Here is a 20,852-nt window from a genome sequence, read left to right as displayed (position 1 = left end):
CTGTCCTGAGGCCAATAAAAATGGGAACACAGCACACTGAAGCTTATTAGATGCACAAAAGCGGTTCTAAGAGGGACGTTTATGGCAATAAATGCTTACATGGGGGGGAAAGATCGCGTGTAACTTACCCTTATACCTCCAGGAAGCAGAAGAAAGGGCTGAGCCAAAAAGCTCACAGGAGGAAGGAGACGAAGATCAGAGCAGAAACAAACGAGACAGAGACTGAGGAAGAAACTTGGAACCAGGAAACTAAGACCCGCTTTGTAAAAAGATAAACAAAGGCAGACGCCCAGCCAGACTAACCAAGGGAAAAGTGGTAGGAGAGAGAAAGGTAAAGGGAGGCGGCACACTACCGCGGACACCGCAGAAACACCGGTGGCCGTAGGAGACTGGGGTGACCGACTGCGTGGCCGGCGGGGCGGCCTGGAAGACACGGACTGGTTCCCAGAAACGCGCGGCCTGCCTGCCTGCCCGGGGGAGCCCCCAGGAGCAGAGATGCGGGCCCACTAGCTGCAGGTAAGAAGCGTGGGGCGGCGGTCACAGCCCTCCCGGCAGATGGAGGCCCGGCACCGGGTGGCTGCACCGGCGAACTCTGCCACAAGCCAGGAGACGACCCAGCACCCACACGCTGCAAACGTCCCCACCAGGCTGCAGAGGAGGGACGCGTCCCGCTTATCTTAGGGGGTCCGCACCACCTCGCTGCCCAGGTGAGGTGGAACCGACGTCCCGTCGCACACACCTGCAGACACGCTCCGTAACGTGTCAGCGCACTGAGTTCGACGACACAGTCAGAGGATCGCACTCGCGACCGAGGGGGTGGTGCACCGCCGAAGTGCTCCCGGCGACGATGACAGCACGAGGCCCTGAGAGTCTCCGGGGGAGAACAGCGGCACCGGAGTCACAGCGTCGCCTGCGGCCGGTGAGCGGCAAACTCCACTGATCCCTCACCTCAGGGGGCTTCACAGCCCCTTGCCCTTCGTCAGCGGTGGGGGTGACTCTGGGACCCCACGGACACCCCAGTCCGGGACGCTCCCGCCCCTCGTGTAAGATGGAAGGATGCAGGGTGGACCCCCGTGTCCGCGCACTCCCAGCCCCGGAAGGAGGCCTGCGGACCGGGAGGGGACACGGGTGGGGAGGGGCGCACCCCAGTCACTTGCTGGCGTCAGGGGACACGGTGCCCGTGGCTCCCCACTGGAGACTCAGGCTAGGGCTGGTCAGGTCCCTCGGCCTCCTTTCGGGTGACTGAGAATTGCCGAATCACATGAAAATCCAACTAGCAAAATTGTACCGCCATTCCCTTAGGGTCCAAGGAGATAACCTCGACCTAAGGGTCTTAGAATGTTTACAGCAGATATTAAATAAACTGAATTTTATACTCTCCTTTAAAAATGTATGCATTTGATGTTGCCCCAAAAAACCATGTGAACAAGGATGAGACAACCTCCAGAGTGAGCAGCAGTTTTCCCTCCCTGCCTTTGTGAAATGTGCGTACGCAAGTAGCTGAGCAGTTTGAACAACACTGAAAAGTTTAAGGTTTTGGATGACAGTCAAGACGGGTTCCAATTAGACTCCTTAAAAAAAATAAAATACATCTCAACTAAGTCACAGTGAAAATGTAAACACCAAAGAATGGCAGAAAATAAGCACAGCCGGCTGCACAAAATTAAGGCAAACAGGGCCTTTTAAAGTTTTTCGTGATGCTCAGAAGCCACAGAAAAGGATTTCCGAACTCCGCCCATGAGACCGGAGTTACTGTGTAGTGGACAGGTTCGGCAGCGGCACTGAGGAGGGCAGGGTCATCACTGGGGGCGGGGGGGGGGACCCCAGAGGCAGCTGTATCAGAACGGCCTGCACTGTCTTTGAAGCTATTCTGTACACGTGAAATTGTTCCGAAATAAAATCTGATGACATAAGATGTTTTCTTAAAAAAAAAAAAAAAACCTTCCACGGGCAAAGTCAAAATAGAGATGATAACCTTAAATATGCAAAAAGTTCTTACAAATAAATAAAGAAAAGACATAACCTGGCAGAAAGCACGCAAGCATTTTCACTAGGGAATCGCAAACAATCCAGAACCATCAGGGAGGAGGGGGTGTGCAGCATCCATCACAACACAGTGATCTAAAATAACGGGGACAATCCAAACACGTCTGAATTTTTAATTCTACTCATCAGAATTTATTCTCCAGAGCTGCGGAAGTACACAAAAACATCTGTACGAAGATATTCACGATGAATAATTAACGTCACCCGAAAAAGCTCCAAAGCACGCAACAAGGACACCCCCGAAAAGAAACACCCAGGACGAATCTGGACACGTATCAGTGGGACGTACTACTAATGGGGGGCTGTCGAAGACCAGAGCACGGCTGGCTCATCGTTTAAACACACGCGTGCGTGTGCAGCACGCACACCCAGGAGAACCCGAGGCCCTCACTGGAAGAACCCCGCGGCCTCGGTCTTGCGCTGCAACACCTATTAGGTGGCTGATGGCTGGGCCTCCGCCCAAATTGCCACAGGTGATTGGCAACTGTGTCTCCAGGCATTGTCCCGGACCTGGCTGGGAAAGCAACGTAACATGAACATCCGTGCGCTCACCGGAAGGACTTCCAAGGAGTTACTTCGTCACAGTGTACTCCCGCTCTCCGGCCTCCGAGCGCAGTGAGTTTCCAGCCCGCTAGCCGGGCTGGTGTCCTCAGCTGTGACTTCCCAGCAGCCGGAGAGCGGGGCGAGGCTCCCGAGGAGGACGGCGCAGGGACAGCCGCCCGCCGCCAGGAAGACTCGCGGCTCCTCCCGGTCCGGCCCGGGTCCGGCCCGGCTGCTGCGGGACGGGCTGTTGGCTGATGTGACTGATGAAACGCAACCGGGGTTTGTGCAGGCCAACTGACTTAAGTTCATTTCCTCGAATCGTATCTTTCCTGAAAAATCGCCTTGGTGTGTTAATCGAAGGTTTGAAGGAAGTGTTAGGAGCACACGCAGTAATTACAGAATTACAGGTTCCCCCTAACACAGTTTCACTGAAATCCTACGTTCATCTTAGAGTTAAGGACTCCTGACGTAATTTGATTTTAACAAATCCCAAATAAAAATTTGACTGGAAGCTAAATGAAAGCCCTTTATTGAAAACACGCATATCGGCACTGTTAAAAAAAATAAAACTAAACTGAACAAAACAGCACCACCCGGGCGGTGAGCAGGGTCTGGATGGGGGCACCAACCCCAGACGCACTCGCGGGAGGGAGACCAGAGCTTCGTCCAGGCCTGCAGGGGTCAGGACGGTCGTGAGCAGGACGGCCCCTGGGGCTGTCGCTCGGGTGCGATCTTCTGAACCGGAGCGTGGACGGGTCAACGGGAAAGTCCCGAACCGGGGCCTGGGGTCCCGCTCAGGGCGCACGCATGCATTAAGGGGTTAATTTCTCGTTCGCTCTGACGCACGCCCGTGAGAGCAATATTTATATCAGACACTCGTCGCTCACCGAGATGATTGATATCAATTTCTCTTCATAACATGACCAGCAAATAAAGCACACGGCGCCTCTAATATATAAAGAAACAGCACGTGACAAGGTTCCCTAAAACACTCCTGCCCGGACCTCACACGCTAAATTGCTTCTGCTGGCCTCGTCCACCTCTCAGCATGCTTGACAGACAAATTGATCGAAACATTGGAAAATAATATGCTTGCAAAATTTCTCTGGGTGAGTTTCCAGTCTTTTGAATTTTTCATACAGGAACAAGATGAAAGATTGCCTCCTCGATTTCCCCTCCATTATGCGGCCCATCTCGTGTACTACAGGAGCGCGCAATCCTTCAAACAGCGGCGGCACGTTGTAAACAGAATGGGAACATCTGTCATAAAACGCCGGGGCCGGGCGGGGCCGGCAGCCCAGGCCACGGCCGCCCGGCCGGCCCCGCAGCCCGCACTGCGCGCTGATAATGAATTCATACATTCGAGGTAGCCCGAGGGCCTCTCGTTAGGCGTCGGGGTGTTTATTACAGGAAACGCTGCCTGTATCATTTAAGCAGCGCGGAGGCCGGGTGATTTGATTAGAAAGGTTGACAGTTGAGGTGTGTAAAGAATGCCGCTCGCTCGCGTGGTCCGACCCCGCTATTAGGGCCGTTCATTTTTCACGGCGTCCTCGGAGCCCTCCCCCCCCCGAGCGGCGGGACTGGGGGGCCGCCCAGAACTTTCCGCAGAGCGCGCCGCGCACGCCTGCAGCCGGCCCGCGTTTCTTCTGCGCGCTCGGGACTCGCAGGTGTGCGGTGCTGCGTCCCGGGGAGACGGGCGATGGCCAAAGCGACACAAAACATCACGCTCGGCCCCGTGCGACCCCAGGTGGGGGGAAACCCAGAACAGCCCCGCGCCCCCCGCCCAGACGCGTCCTGTGTCCGCCCAGGAACCGCCCCAGCCCCCGCGCCCCGGCCCCGCGGGCCCCCGCAGAATTCTCCAATTAATGTCTGCGGCGTCCCGGAGCGGGCGGCGTCCTCGTACATTCAAATTTACACCTCATGAAAATTCTTATTAACTAAATTTTCCCCTCAATACTTGCAGGTCAAGAATCGATGAATAGTCAATTTTTTTCAGTCAAAATTAAACAAATCATAAAAAATGGCATAATTTCCAGCGTTGCAGATTAGATTTAGTAGGTAATATCTGCCAGCTATGAAAAACAGAACTCATTACGCCGCACTAAAATAATTTTCACCGCAGTATTTTTCTTCACTCCATCGGCTCCGCCGGTTGCGATCAGTCCGTGACAGTATTTCACAAAGTAACTCGGTCCACAAACAGACCTGCAGGGCCCGGCCCGGGGCCCCTGCGCGGGAGGTGGCCTCGGCCGGAGACGCCGACGCTGCCCGAGCTCCTGGCGGCTGCGCACCGCGCCCCTCAGCGGGCTGCCACCGGGCTGGCACCACCGGACCGATGGCCCGGGCACAGAGGACCGGCCACCCTGCCAGCAGGAGCCACGGGCACCAGGGATTCTGACGGATTTCCTTCCCCGGATGGACGGAAGTCCGAGGGAAGAATGCTAAGTGACGTCGTGAGGCCCTTTGCTCCTGCGCAAAGCCCTCGGTCCCTGTGCACTGGGTGGGCTCCAGGCCGCAGTGACCGGGAGACCAGGGACAACGTCCAAACTGAGAGCAGCCAGTGGGGGTCACTGGGTGGGGCGCAAGGAGGGAGGGGTGCAGCGAGTGTGGGGGGCCCCCAGTGACTGGGGAGAGAAGCGGAGGTGCCCCGCCCCCTGCCATGCCCCCCACAGACCGCAGATGCGCTTCTGCTCCGCTGCAGGGGCGTCCTGCTCACGGACAGTGAGAGGCGCCCGCAGGCCGGGGACGAAGCTGCGGCTCCCGGCACCGCGGCTCCCGGCACCGCGGCTCCAGGCACCTCAGCTCTCATGGCCGCAGGGAAGAACCAGCAAACCCCTGTGAGTGTCTGTTGCCTTTCAAAGCAAAAGGCGACTTGGAACTTGTGTGCACGCTTGGGGGAGGGGTGCAGCTCTGAGCACCGAGCGTCCCTGTTGAGAGCGGATGCTGTGGGGCACGGGCAGGCCTACAGCGCCCTGTCCCGTACTGGACGCCCTGCCCAGCACCCAGCATCCTGCCCGGTACCGAGTGCCCTGCCCGGCACCGAGCTCCTCATCACACTTCCCCGCGGGCCCCACCCACCACGTTCAGTCCCCCGTCCCACGGGGCCGAGCAGGGGTGACGGCAGAGGGGCCAGCACCTTGCTGTCCGAGCCGGGGCCTGGGGAGGCCACAGAGGAGAGGCGCGGGTGCCCATGGGGCAGCGGGGGGACGGCCGCTGATGTGGAAACACTGCGGGGAAGACCAGCCTTGCACTTGGATGAGAGACAAGCCTGGAAGACACAGGCTCCCGCCTCAGGGCAGGTCCGCGCCCGGTTCTGCTCGAGTCCCGCAGGGTCCGCACCAGATGGGATGAGCACAGCCACTGGGGTCGCTGTCATGACTGCCACTGCACGCAGGTCTGGGGCCAGGGCAGGAGGCAACTGGGCACAGGGGTGCTCGACCCTGCAGCCCGGAGCTCAGGGCCCACGAGGACAGGACAGAGCCCGGGGCAGCAGCCACGCGGCAGCCACGCTGCCGAGGCATGGACGCCACGTGTGAGCCGAGGCCTGCAAAACGTGGGTGGCGTCTTCTGACACAAGAGACGGCAGGACGCATGGAAAACCCGGACTCCGGGATGCACGCTGCCTGACAGGACACGGGGTGCAGGCCGGCAGCTCTGGAGCCCCGTGTGAGGTGGGGGGGGCGTGGTCCCGGTGCCTCCGGTCAGGAGGCAGACCTGGCAGAGAGGCCAGGAGAGCCGGAGCCAGGGCTGGGCATCACCTCACCCCCGAACCCCCAGGCCTCTGCGGGAGCCCCAGGGAGCTCCCCCTGGAGCGGCTTGAAGAGGTCACCTCCCGGGCTCTCCTGACCCCTGGGGACTTTGAACATGACTTAAAAGAAAATAGTCCCAAAATTGTTCAATGGCGAATTCTTAGACTTTCTCCCAAAGCATCTCAGACAGCCTACAGCTTTTTTATTTTTTTAAGCTATCACACAATCAAGCTTTCTAACCTGGAGCAGAGCACAGCGTCAGGTTCGTTGGTGGAATCTGCGGAAACGCCTGGCTCTCTCCAACCCCAGGACGCCCGTCCTGCCCTGGGCGCCACGGGAGACCTCCTGACCAGGAGGAACGCCGAGACAACGAGGCCCGGGGCCTGTGACGTGACCATTGTCCCGCTTTGTCAACCCGTCCCTGTCAGCACAGCACCCAAGTGACACTTCAGACCTCGGGACAAACGTTATAATCAGAGCCATTAAGAAAAAAGAAAAACAAACCCTGAAGCACTGGAGAGAAACCTGGGGATGCGGTGCCAAGTTCAGGCCCCGGACCTGGGAGCAGCGTGGGCGGAGGGCCCCGCGGCCGCGCCCCCACTGAGCCCGTCCTGAGGTCCGGCTGGCCGGCCCGCTGCTGCCGCAGCCTCACAAGTGCAGGAGGCGTCCGCTCCGAACTGTTTGTTTTGTTTTCACGAGCCTTAAACGCACGCTGCCTAACGCCCCAGAAAAGCCGCCGCCCGGCACAGCCGCAGCCTTAAGTTAGGAGGGACAAATCCGAGAAAACCTCCACAATTGGGCTTCCATATCTCTGAATTGGTATTTCAATGACAGATGTTTGCCGCGGCAAAAACCTCTGTCAGAACAAAATTAGGTGATCTATCATTTTAAGATATGGTCTTCATATACTGTTTACTCGGAGATATCACTTGCCTCAAGCCAATTTTGACCAGGAACATTTTGTGATATGGAAGTGATTTGTATATCATCATTTTTGTGATAAATGTAGCTCTTGAACACAAAATAACCCACATTCCACAGTATTACCGTTCAAACTCCTGCGCCAGTAAATCTGCGCGAGTGCTTTTATTACTGCGGAGACGCCGGGCCCGGACTCCGGCGGCTTCCGGGGACGCGCGGCCGCCCGCCTGCCTCCGGGCCGGGGCCGGTGTTTCCGGCCTGCGCTGGGGCGGGGGGGAGGGGGGAACCTGCCCTCCTCCGGGGGTTTCGGAGCCACCTCGGGGGACACCGCGCTCTCCTGAGAGCTGCGGCGGCGGGACGCTCAGTGGCCTTTGCTGACCCGTGTCTCATCCGCAGGCACGCGTTGGGTGGAACAAAGCTGTCAGCCACCCAGAGACCCCTCCTCCCGGGCCCTGGTGGGGACTCGGGCTGCAGGGGAGAACAGGGCAGACCCCCGTCTGGGGGGCCTCGCAGCCGGCCGGGCCCCAGGTGCGAGTGAAGGTCCCGGGGCTTCCTGGAGGTCGGTCCTCGAAGGGCACGAGGTGCTCAGAGGCGGGGAAGGGAGGCCTTTCCGAAGGGGCCCTGGGTCAGCGCAGCGAGGAGAGGAAGGAGAGCACCAGGAGGGAACCGGAGGACGGCCCGGGGCGGGCGGAGGTGGCGGCCGGCGGCTGGGACGAGAAGCGCAAACAAAGCAAAGCAAGAAGGCAGGTGTGAGTGGTGCTCAGGCTCGGCCGGGACAGGGGCTGCTGGACAGAGGAACCTGGGTGGAAGGGCGTTCGGGGAGATGCAGGGATGGAGGGATGGAGGGACGGAGGGATGCAGAGATGCAGGGATGGAGGGATGCAGGGATGGAGGGATGCAGGAATGGAGGGACGGAGGGATGGAGGGACGGAGGGATGGAGGGATGCAGAGATGCAGGGATGGAGGGATGCAGGAATGGAGGGACAGAGGGATGGAGAGATGGAGGGATGGAGGGATGCAGGGACAGAGGGATGGAGGGATGGAGGGATGGAGGGATGCAGGGATGGAGGGATGGAGGGATGCAGAGATGCAGGGATGGAGGGATGGAGGGATGGAGGGATGCAGAGATGGAGGGATGCAGAGATGGAGGGATGCAGAGATGGAGGGATGCAGAGATGCAGGGATGGAGGGATGGAGGGCACAGGACAGGACCAGCAGACTTGGGGTGGGAACAATGTCCCCCCATGGAGCGTACTTGCCCTTCAGGACCTGGAGGCAGCAGTGCGGGGGAGGGAAGAGGCAGAGCGGCTTCTGACCACCCCCGCCCCCCCAGGGCTCCACTCAGCGGACAGGCCCTTCCCTCCTGTCCTGTCCCCAGCACCCAGCTGTCTGGGTGCTGTGGGGGCTCGGCGTGCTCTGGAAGGGACCTTCGAGTGTGCTGTGCCATCCCCACCCCCCACCCCCTCAGTGGCGCTCCGCCATCACACCGGGACCCCACGCAGAGCCACAAAGCCCGGGCGGCGGGCACGCACAGGGTCCTCCCCTCCACGCCGCACCTCGGGGAGACGTGCTCAGGGCGGTGCCGCGGGGACACAGGCCGATCAGGAGGGAACTCACATCACACTGCACACGCGTGAGGTCTGACCCGGTGCGCACCGCATGCTGTGTGACGAGGAGTGTTGCCCGCGGGTGTCTGAAACTGGAGAGCAACGCCGCGGGCGGGGGCCTCCGCAGTGGGCGAGCCCAGCGTGCGTCCCGCCACCAGAGGGGAGAGGCTGGCGCGAGCCTCCGAGCCCGGGAGGAACGGCTCTCGGGGTTCAGGGTTCTACGTCTGCCACGGAAATGCCGTCACCTTTAACACGGTTATTCCGGGACGTGCATCTCTCTGCTCAGGGTCCTCTGACAACAGCCCCCACGGCACTGCCCACGGGGAAAGGCCAGGAACGGGCGTGGGGCGTGGCTTGTCCAGGAGGGCCGCCGTGGGCTTGCCGAACACCGTCACGTGGACTTTTGTCTTTCTGCTTGTTTTGCTGATCAGGCTCCACTAAAGGTGTGCTCCTGCGGCGTCTGCCTGCCGCCGCCTGGCCTGGCCACGCGGAGTCCCTCCCGAGACGCTGTGTCAAGGCCGCGGCATGAGGTGTCAGCCGTCCAGCTCACAGGGGACGGTGACGGAGCGTGTGAAGGGCCCCGGTCGTGAACGGTACAAAACCTTTTACGGCAAGGCCTGCGCCGGCAGTAAAACGCTTGACTCCCCCACCACTGCGCGCCCGAGCGGGGGCGCCCCGAGCGACCCAGTGCCCGCGGACCTCGGGCCCGCACGCGAAGCCGCCACCGCCGCCGTGAGAAGACGCAGGCGCGCTCCACGTCGGTGGAGGGTCCCCATTACACAGCTCATTACGGGCGTCCCTAACTCTTAGACAACCCTTAGCTGGCGGCGCGGGGCTGGCGGCGCGGCTAATGGAGTGGAGCGCCTCAACAACAAATCACGGACACGTCCGGCGGCTGCACTTCTAATGGAGGAAGTTTTTAATCATAAGCAAATGTAATCATTTATGTTAAGCAACCCATGGACCTGGTCAATGTAGCACAAACAGCCATTAAGCAAAAATCACGGCGGTCGGGAGACAGCTGCGCGTCGCTGACGCAGCAGTTCGCGCTGTGCTGCAGAACCCGGCAAACTCCGTCCGGCGAGAGGGGAGCCCAGTCCCCACATGCGCACCCTCCTCTGGCTTCCGGCGGACTCTGGTCCCCCCGGGGGACCGGCGGGACAGCCTCTCCACACCTGCGTCGGCAGACTCTCAGTCTGGCCGTGTGCGACGTCGGCCAATGGCTGGCGTTTCGAGCAGCTGCACCCGCAGAAGCGAGCGGGACCACACCCCAGGGAGAGCACAGGGCAGGAGCGGAAGTGCAGCTCCTGCCCCGGCCCTTGGGCCAGCGCTGCAGAGGGGGCCCGGCTGGGCAGGGCAGAGCCAAGCAAGGCCAAGGGACAGGCGTGCCGAGGCCCCATCCGACTTCTCACTCGGTCCCTCACAAGTTCTGGCTGCACCGGCCTCTACCCATGGACAGAGGGCATCCAGAGCGGCCTGTCCCCTTTGTGACATGGCCTGGTCCCTCCCTGTCTCGTCCACGGCAGACAGGGAGAAATCGGTACCCAGGGAAGGAAACTGAAGTGCCGTGAAGCTGGAGAATCCCAGGGCGAGGGGCGCAGACACAGACCCCTGAGTCCCTAGAAATTCAGGTGCTACCTGGACGCAGATGTTCGGGACACTGTCCTGTCCCCCCACCCCCTGCAGAAAGCACCGCCTGGGCCAAGGACACTGCCACCACTCGGCCCCACCACCTCCTGTGACAGCACGCGGCCAGAGGGGCAGAGAAGCAGTGTCCCGTCTCCAGAAACCAGCTTCAGAAAACGTCTGGGAATGCCCGTCTCTGAGAGGAGACGCCTAGTGTCCTGGGCGAGCCCTGCGCTCAGAGGCTGTCAGTGAGTCCAGGGGAAGCCGCACCGAGGCTGTCGGACGCTGCAGACAGAGGGGACATCTGTCCACAGGCCGCGCGAGCGCAGGTTCAGCTGCCGGAGGGGCCGCCGGTCACCTGCCGAGTAATTCGTGCGTCTGTACTGAACCCTGGCGCTCTGTCAGCAGGACACGCAGCACTCGGGCGACCCGACGCGGCGTGTCCAAGTTCTGCGCGCCCAGCAGGCACTCGGCGGCCGCGCGTGGGGGCGGGTGGGGGAGGAGAGCGGCAGAGTCGGAGAGTCACCCCTGACGGCTTCTGCGGGCAGGACCGACATGTCCAGCAGGTCAAACCGTCCACCCAGAGGATGAGAGAGACGAGGAGGCCGCACCTGCACCCGGGACGACACCCACGTGTGGGACGGGCACGCCGCCCCCTGAAGGGCACTGCGCCCGTGCCGCCTGGCGGAGCTGCGGGCCCACGACGCGCCTCTGCGACCACACACAGGTGCTTCACGACGACGGCCGCCCGAGCCGTGGGCGGGTGCTCTTCCTCTTCCAACACAGCGAGATGCGGTCCGGCCGACGTCTCGTGTCACGCACGCACCCTGGAACCCCACACACGGACCCCGTCAGTGCTCCGAGCACCCGCCGCGCCGGCCTGGACCGCGGTTGCGGGGTTCGGCGGCGGCGCCCGGCACGCCCCGCGCTCCCCCATCACAGTGATTAATGAAGGCACCTTTTCCACAGAATGTCAGACTCTGCCTTTTTAACAACTGACCTTTCACAGAGCACCACTGAACTCATAATTCCACTTTTGTTCGGTTTCTTATTAGTGGAGTTAAAATTAATACTTAGGGGAACGGCAGCAAAGGGGGCGCACCGTAAATCTCCCCGCACATCAGCCCGTGCCGCGGCGGTCTGCGGCGGCCCAGGCCCGTCCACTCCCGCAGCCGCGGCTTCCCGGGGACCCCGCTCCTTCCAAAGGACAAACGGAGGGCGGCCTGCAGACCGCTTCTGAGAACCAAGGTGCACTTTTTGACAGAGACTTCAAAAGTTTGCAGGGTTTTTTTAAAAGGAGCTAACCAAATTGTTCATCCCAATCACAACTCTGAAAGAATGGGCTCTTTCCCGGGTCCTTAACCGTCGCGGAGGACGACACGGGGACGCACGGCGCGAGCCCCGTTGTGGCCCACAGGCCTCTCTCGGAAGGGGCACTGGACAGCCCAGCAGAGCCACACGCACGCCGAGCCCCTCACGGGACGGGGGTGGGGGGGTCGCACGGGGAGAAGTGAGCCGCTCTCACCCCCGAAGCCCCCCCCACACGGCAGAAGAGAAGACAGTGAGGAAGGCCGGGAAGCGCAGCCAGCACAGGGGTCTCTCCTAATTATCGCTGGGAATAGCAAATTACTTAAGGACTCAATTTCTCCGCCGCACCGGCGGTCCCACGCTCAGACGTACCTAATTTCCGCACATCCCTCAAGGGCCCACGCCGGCTCCGGCTTCACGGAGCTCAGGGCCCCGGGGCACAGGGAGAAGGAGAGAGTACATTCAATTACTCGGCCTGATTGAATATGCGACAGCGGCCGCGCGGACACTCGCCGGCACTGCAGGACACAGGTGGGCCCGTGGCCCCAGCGGAGTGGACGCGCCGCGGGCCCCTCGTCGCCCGGGTCACGCGGCCCCTGCCCTGCGGGGGAGAGGTTTCGGTGAACAGGCTGGCTGCAGGGTGAACGAGTATGCCGGCCGGCGTGGGGGCCGTGCCGGGGCCTCGTTCCCACGGGGGTCCCGCCTGGGAAGGGCATGCGGACGCCCCCTGCCCCCTGAGGATGCCACTGGTCTGCGGCCCCCACGCCGGCTGTGCCAACACCCCGGCACGGCAGTGGGACCAGAGCACGACCCCCAGACCGGAACCAACAGGCCAGCACCAGGCGGGAGCGCGGCCGAGCGGGCGTCGGAGACGGAGACGGAGACGGAGACGGAGACGGAAAAGGAGAGCGGGGGCCGGCAGAGGCGGCGAGGGCAGAGCGATCCGATCCGACACACCCCAGCGGGGCAGGCGGGGAGCCCATCAAGCCGGCCACGGAGCCGCGGCGTGGCGGGCTCCTCTGCCTGGGGCCCAGGGCGGGCGGCGGTCACGGAGACGGCGCAGGCGATTTCCACCGCGGCGCCGCCGGTCACACAGCTTAACTCGATTTCCAGCCTCCGAGGGCAGCGCGGAGCAGCGGGACCGCTGCTGAGAGGGGGAACGGGAAAGGAGCTGACTCGGCGGAACGCACCTCCCCCCGCCAGGCGAGGAGGTCGCGGGGCACAGACACACAGAGAGCCAGAGGGCGGACGGCGGCCTGTCCTTAAGGCCCCGAGACACGGAAATTGGGGGGACGGGCCGTAACGCAGTGACGTTCCCCACGGCTCCAGACAGCTACTTCACCAGGACGGACGCCCCCACGTCCTCCGTCCTCCGTCCGCACCCTGTAATGCTCCCACTGGGCCCCGGGCTCGCTGCACCGGCGTTACACCCGCCCAACACACACACACACACACACACACACACACACACACACACGGGCGGTTTCCCGGCCGGCACCACCCTCTGCTCCATCACAGCCGGCGGGCCAGGGCGCGCCCCCTCCCCGTCCGCCCACTCCCACAGCGAACGAGCTTTCAATGGCTCCAAGGCCTCTGAGTCCTGAGGACACACGCGGGCGCCCCAGCCGGCCCCTGGGCACGAGTGCAGAGGACAGACGGATGGACGGAGCGTCACGGTGGCGGCAGTGAGTGGGGAGGCGTCCCTCCGGAGTGCGTGCCCAGGGCGGGAGGGTCTGGGACACCTCTCAGAACAGGGAACCCCTCCTGCGAGTCCGTCCTCCACGTCCCTCTGACCAAAGATGCTGACCCCAGCCCACCTCCGAATGCAGTTCACACTGGCAGCCGGGGACGGTCCATTATGGGTTCTCTGAGCATGCACCATCAGAGTCCGATTCTCAGAAGGAGTTGAGAGCGGCAAACCCGGCAGCCCGCCCTCCCCGCACCTAGCAACTCGCTCCTGAAAGTCTCGGGCTGCAGACGCACGCTCAGGTTACAGAGGCGCATACCTCGTTATTGTAATTGGGGAAATAATGAGCTCCTCTTCTATCAAAAACCACGAGCAACTCCCCTAATTACCACGGCAGCACTTTGTAAACACCTACATAAAAATTCAAAGACTTCTGCATAATCCGTATCATTTAGAACACCAATTATCTAATTATTTAACATTTACTGAACTCATTAGCGAGTTCATTTGTGCGCAGGTCTCGGGGATGTAGGGCTGTATCAGAGGCAAATTACAATTTATTTCTACCGCGGAAGAACCGCCGGGGGCACCGTAAACATTGAAACAATGTGTCAAGGATCCTAAAGATACTATCAACACTTGGTCCGACAACGTAAACAAGCGCTGAAACAATGTGTCAGGATCCTAGAGATACTAGCGAAATCTGACCCAAGAGGGTAATGACCCCCACAGCCCCGAGACCGGCTGCACCCCGGGAAAGGGGAGAGCTGTCAGAGGGCGAGCTAGACGTTTAAACCAGGGGGCCGGCGGCCAGGGAGCCTGTGGGCGGGAGGCGGTGCACGGAGCGTGTGCTCTGTGCCCGCGGGCACACCCGGCGCCCCTGAAGGGGCCCCCCCGGCCGGTTCACGAGAGCGGGGCTGCCGAGACTGCCAGGAGGCCGGGCCGCGCCGCTCTGTAAGCTGCCCCTGCATTTGTGCAACAGGAGACCGAGCAGTCGTCACCCTTCCCCGACCCGAGGGACGCAGGGACAGGGAAGACACAGAGGCAGAACCCGGCCAGCAGGACGCCACGCCGGGGAGAAGCGGCATCCAGAAAGGACGTGCTGTCGTTCCCGTGTTTGCTTGCAGAGGCTGTGAACACGCCTGGGAAGGGCCGGTCACAGAATCCCCCCGCAGCACCGAGGGTGGGGTGGGAGGGAGGGGCGGCCAGCCCGGGCGGCCCACAGGGACCACAGACAGGTGTGTGCAGGAGACGGGAGAGCGAACAGGACCCTCCGTCGCCGCCGCATGGGGTCCGTTTAAACGGTGGCTGCCTCTCCGCGGGAGAACCGCGACGGGAACCGTGGGCTGCGGGTGATCACACACGTCACCGATGGTGACAAACACGCCATCGGGGGGGTGCGGGTGGGGGGCAGGGGGTCTGTACCTCCCTCTCAGCTGCGCTGCTCTAGAAAAGTCTTCGTTAACAACAACAGAAGCCCCGGCTCGTGTGGCTCAGTGGACTGAGCGCCGGCCTGAGAACCAAAGGGTCTCCGGTTCGGTTCCTGGTCAAGGCACGCGCCTGGGCTGCAGGCCAGGTCCCCAGGAAGGGAAGCGAGAGAGGCAACCACGCATTGACGTTCCCCTTCCTAAATTAAATAATAAAAATCTTTATAAAAAATTAAAAACACAACCAAACAGAGGCATCTGCCAGCTTTGTTCTTCCGGGGCACACAAGGCCGTTTCAGCCACCTTGCTGTAACTGCTTGGTGTGTGGCCCATCTTGACACCCTGACTGTGCCTACCGTGAGGGTGCCAGGGCTGAGGCCGTCCAGGACGACCGCCCGTCCCCCCCCCAGGAGGGGGCTGCCACCGCAGAGACGCGACGCCGACCCCACGACGACACCTCGGCCGTTCACGCAACTGCTCGGGTCCTGGAGTCTGATGGCGAGGGCCGCCGGGGGCGAGGGGTGCGGCTCCTGTGGAGGCCTCCCCCCTCGGCGTGCAGACGGCCACCTCCCCCCGCGTCCTCACGTGGCCTGTCCTCCGTGCGCGTCTGTGTCCCGGCCTCCCCTTCTTAGGAGGCGCGGGGATCAGGGCCCACCTGTCTGGGCTCGCCGCAGCCGAAGCCCCTCCCTCTCCGGGGCCCGTGTCCGACAGCCGTCCCCTTCGAGGGACCGGGCCGAGGACCCCCACGTGGGGATTTCGGGGACATCAGTCAGCCTGTCCACGTGGTCTCACCGACGCCGACGAAGCTGACACCACAGGACTGGAGGACACGGGACCGGCGCCGACAGTGACGGCCCCGCCGGCCCACCAAAGTGCCCGGGAGCCTCCCACTCAGCACTCAGCTGTGGCTTCTGAACAGGACGGTCGAGCAGAAGCCCCAGGGAGGACCCCTGGGGCCGCCCCGCGGGAGAGGGCCCCGCTAGGAAGCTCCTGGCACCTGCCCACCGGCTCTACAGAGTGTCTGGGGGGGAGGGGGCGGCAGACTGTGAGCACGTGTCTGCCAGCCCCCGCCGCGGGCTGAAACCGCTCCTGACCCTCGTGTGGCTCTCACTCCCAGCCTCCCCACCCTCGTCGCCGTGTGGGAAGGGCGCCGACACTGCAGTCCCCGAGCCCCCTGTCCCGTCCATCGTGAAGAAGAATGCTCGAGGCGGCCCCTGGGCTGGGTGCGGCCGGAGCCACGGGCAGGTGCCGGGCAAGGGGCTCCGAAGACGCCGCCGCGGAAGGAGGCCGTCGGAACACCGAGACTCCGACCTCGGGAAAACGATACATTTATCTCCATTCGCTGGAAGGTAACGCAGTCTTACTCACATTAACAATTTTAGTTCCAGAAATTGTACCAGCCTTCCAAAGAAAGAGTCCTTGACCCAAAATACCAGAGGACATTAAACTGAGAAATGATCTACTGATGCAAATCATTAAATCCATTTGCATTTGCCTACTGAAGCCCATCACGGAAATTAAGTGCGTGCGGGGCGGGGGGGCGGGGAGGGGGCGCCGCCGTGCTCAGGAAGGAGGAAGCACGTCCGTGGGTCCCAGCGCTGTGTCATTAATTTCCCCACTTTCCCTCATTAACAAGTAAAATGTTTTCACTGCTTGAAAAGTTTTAATAAATAGAGAAAAGCTGAGCAGCTGACATAGTTTTTAATGCACTATACAAGGGCTTTCAACATTCGCACGCACGTTAATGAAACAGCCAGAAGGAAATGATAAAAGGCTCTGTCCCCACGGCAGACGGGGGCTCACCCGGGACCCGAGGGTGTGTCACCTCGGCCCGTGGACTTGGGTGCCTGCACCGCAGTCTTCCGTGGGGGTCCCCAGAGAGCCCCCCGCCTTCGTCCAGGGGCCCCGAACGCCAGGAGTGGCTGCCCACAAGGCGGCCTGTACGCAGAGGGGCATCGGGGCAGCGGGTCCCCAGGGGACCAGCAGGAGCGTTCAGAGCGCAGAACCTCCCCCGCCCCCGCCCCTGGAGGCGAGACCCCTTCCCGGACGCAGGCCCAGGGACAGCTGCGTGGCACGCTCTGCACAGCGAGGTCACCGCACACTCGTGGGAACGAGCAGCCGCCCGCTCTGGCCAGAGGGGCACCCGGCACCGGTCCTTGCAGTCCGTGCAGGTCAGCAGCAGGCGTGAGAAGGCACGGGCCCGTCTTCCCTTGTCCTCGAACCCGGCACCGCTGTGCCGTGCAGACACCACTGGGACACGACGTGCCTGCGGCCGCCCCCTCACAAGCATCACCTGGACAGTCATAGGGCCAGCGCCTGCCCTGGCCCAAGAAGGCCCCCTGAGGCCCCCCTGCCGTCCGAGGCCCCACGGCCCTGCTGACACGCGAGGGGGCCTGGAGCCCAGGCGCTCCCCTCGGCTCGGGGGACCGGCCACGCCGGGCGTCAGAGGCGCTGACAACCGTTCAACACAGAGGATGAACCTGACGCCACTGAGCTGTCCCCTTCAAGGTGGTGAAATGGCAAATGTCACCGGTCACGCACCACAAGGGCAAGGGAGCGGGTGGGCAGGGGGCATCGATGCTGCAGACGCACGTGGCGACTACTCCAGCCTCTGCGGCCCCCTGTCCCCTGGGAAGGTGCCCCCCCTTAGAGTGCCCCCCCACCCCAGCTGCTGAGATCCCCACCGCGGGCCCGGCCCTGCCCACGCCCTGCCCGGGTGATGACAACGTCTCTCTAGCGGACACCGCTCTGTGCCTCTGTATCGGGCCAAGAAACTGAAAATGGGTTTTTCAAAGAGAACGGCATACATGTTTTAGGTCTGTCGGTTCGGACTAGCCCGTGACGCCTTCAGCGGGGGTGGGGGGGGGATGGGGGACGCCCGTGCGGCAGAGCCCTCCTGCGGCCTCTCACGGCGGCCGTGCGTCTCTCCGAGGCAACGCCGAAGCCATGCTTGGACAAAAGAGTTTATCATCCGCGGACTGCTTCACCACCAGCACAACTATCCAAGTTTGCAAACAGATCACGTTTCATGCGGGCAAGCTGATTTCCTGAGACACGATGTGTCAGAAAGCAAAAGAAAAAAAATACCTTAATGTGTCCTATGCTAAAGAAATGTTAAGGATTTTGGAATAACGGATGCAGATGGGGACCCTCCTTAGCGAAATTTTACGGCGGAGAGTTTAAATTCAGGGCGTCCATAAATCGTGCACATGCTGTCGGTCCTCAGATGTTAGGGCTACAGATGCAACTCGAAAGTTGTTTGTCAGCTCCCGAAGGTGAATAATCCGGTGCCTGCACCCCCACTTTCTGAGGGCAGGAGGGGGGCTGACGCCACTCTCCCCGTCTAGCCCCCAACACCCCCAACCCCAACCCCACTCCAAAGCCCACGGCCGCCCGGAGCCACCCGGGAGACCCAGGCCGGGGGCAGGACCCCCAGCAACCCAGGGCTGTCAGCACCGCTGGCGGCCAGAGAGGTGTCAGTCTCAAAATATTATTTCCAATAAAAGTTCTGTTTACCCAGAGAAGATTTAAACACGCCAGAAACTTTGAGGGAAATAAGCGGCCCCGTTCCTTTTAATAAAAGCAGCGCTCGGTCTTACAATAACTCTTCTGACGGAGCCCCGGACCGGACAAGTACGGATCCCACGCTGGGTGTTGTTTTGAGATGACTTTAAGAAAAGAAAAACCGCTCTTTTTGGGAGAAGCCGGCCAGGGACGGCGCAGCGGCGGCCGGCCTTCTGGAAGGCCCAGGAAGAGCAGCTTCGAAAGTGTGACGGGGGCTCCATCGGGGGCGGTCACCGCGAGAAGACCCCCCCCCCAACACGCCACGCGCGTCGTCCTGCCAGTGGGCACCATGGGCCCATGCCGTCGCCTGTCTCGGCCGTCCCCACGGCCTCCATGTGGAGGGGCTACAGGACGCTCCGGGTCACCGTCCCTCGTCTGGCCCCGATCGCCAGGGCTCGCTCTCAGGTGGGGGCTGTACCCCACCGCCGCCGCCGTGTCCCCAGGGCACATCCCCGAGGCACAGCTGTCACACGGCAGGCACAGACTGCTACTCGGAGCACACACACACACACACACACACACACACACACACACGCACCCCGGCTGGTGCCGCTCAGTGCACTGAGCGCCGGCCTGTGACCCGGAAGGTCACAGGTTCGATTCCCAGTCAGGGCACAGGCCTGGGGTGTGGGCCAGGTCCCCAGTTGGTGGCGTGTGAGAGGCAACCACACACGGACGTTTTTCTCCCTCTCTAAAAAAAGTCAATAAATAAAATAAAAAAAAAAGAATGAGCGAACAAACATGTGACCCATGATCCTAACTTTAATCCATGTTTTTAACCCAAAAAGACTCGTCTCCCTCCCTGGAGGCGGCGACTGGAAACAGTTCTGGTGAACCCGACAGAGCGCAGCGCCTCAGAGGGCGGCCGTGTTTCACGGGGTTAACCTCGAACGCCCAGGAATTCCGAGCGGGCCAGCGTGCCAAGTGCGAGCCGGCCTGCGGCTACCGGCGGCGGGTTCGAGTCACAGGAAACGCGGCCAGCACGCCGAGCCCATCTGCAGGTGCACAGCCTGAGGGGCGTTCACACTCTGAAGACAAAAAACCGGGAATCGCTCTCCAGTCGCAGACAGTTCCAGCACCAGAAAATGCGAACGCTCTACCACGAGCAATAGAAACTCTGGGAATCAAGATCCCACGGCGAAACGAGCAGCCCCGACCGCAGGCCGCGGAGAAGGCGGCAGCGGGGCCGCGTCCCCCGGCGCAGGGCGTGGGGCCCGGAGGTGGCTGGGCTGCAGGCCCGCCCTCCTGGTGCGGCTCGGCTGTCCCCGGACACGGGCACGCCGCCCCCTGACGAGCTCTGGGTGCCATCACGTCCACACGCCGTCAGGGGACAGGTGATAAGGAAGGACACCCGTGTCCTGCTTTCTCTGGAACCGTGGGTTTCGAGCACGAGTTTCCGGGGAGGATGTGAACTGGGGGGCACGCAGCTCGAGAGGCCCCAGCACCGTGGGACTCTGGCTCCCGCGGTCAGACCCTGGGCAGCACCGCCCCCCTCCCGGGCCGCCCTCTGCCCGCTGCCCGCTGTTCAGAGTTGGGGAATGACCGGGGAGAGAGGGGCCAGGCCTGCAGTGGGATTTCCGGCGCTGAATTTAAGCACACAGAGGGGGCAGCCCCTCGCCCCCGAGTCTCCCTCCCAAGACCCTATCACCAGCCCCTCCTCGCCCCACCTCCACCTCTGCCCACCAAGTGGCGGCCGCACGACCTCACAGAGCCGAGGTGAGAGCGAGGCCACGCAACGCCTCTCAGGAGCCCGCAGACCGAGGGCAGGTGCCCGCGCTGAATCACGGGGGGCGGTGCGGGGGGGGCGTGCGGACGAGGAGCGCAGCAGGTGCCAGCGATGACGGACACGCACTGGGGGAGGCGCTGCCCCGCGGCCAGGGCACGGCACGCGGGCCCCGGCCCCCGGGGCGGGCGTCGCCCGGAGTCACTCACCTGGCGCTGGGCGTCTCCCCGCCGAGCAGCCGGATGCTGTGCAGACCCCGCTCACACGCGGACACCTCGATCGGCCCCAGGGGGCTGGCCACCGTCCTGCGCCGCAGGTCACAGGCCGCGTCCATCCTGCCACGCACCTGGAGGGACAGTTCTGGGAGTGAGAAAGCGGGCGGGGAGGAGCTGGGTCAGTTCTGAACACAACGGACACCCCGGTTACTTAAGGCGGGAAACATGTTCCAAAGTCTCCCCCGTTTTGGGACTGGCTCACGTAACGTGTCACTCGTACAACACGGTGACGTTGAGGACAGTCACTGTCACTGCCCAGAGCAGGGACCAGGAGCAGTGGGCGTCTCCTCCCCCTCCCCGAGGGACACGTCCCCTGCCATCTGGGCGTCACCCCCGAGTGACAAGGTCACTCCGTGTTCAAGGTCACCTGAAACAC

The 20,852-nt window shown here is 62.2% G+C and overlaps 1 protein-coding gene across 6 annotated transcripts in view; it reads right to left on the bottom strand.

The window, feature by feature from the left end:
- The window catches only part of MGMT (O-6-methylguanine-DNA methyltransferase), a 109,383-nt gene that overhangs the window by 62,407 nt on the left and 26,124 nt on the right, over window positions 1-20,852 (bottom strand). For all 6 annotated transcript variants that reach the window (XM_045854298.1, XM_045854297.1, XM_045854296.1 and 3 more), the window contains one exon: window positions 20,411-20,547. In XM_045854298.1, the coding sequence (XP_045710254.1) occupies window positions 20,411-20,535 (125 nt within the window). In that variant the 5' untranslated portion in view covers window positions 20,536-20,547. Of the gene's footprint in view, window positions 1-20,410; window positions 20,548-20,852 lie in introns of those variants that run through there.

The sequence above is a fragment of the Phyllostomus hastatus genome, unplaced genomic scaffold (genome assembly GCF_019186645.2).
Source record: "Phyllostomus hastatus isolate PE091 unplaced genomic scaffold, TTU_PhHast_1.1 phas_scaffold_1066, whole genome shotgun sequence".
NCBI lineage: Eukaryota > Metazoa > Chordata > Mammalia > Chiroptera > Phyllostomidae > Phyllostomus > Phyllostomus hastatus.
Note: the sequence above shows the minus strand (reverse complement) of the source record. Positions and strands in the feature narration are given on the sequence as shown.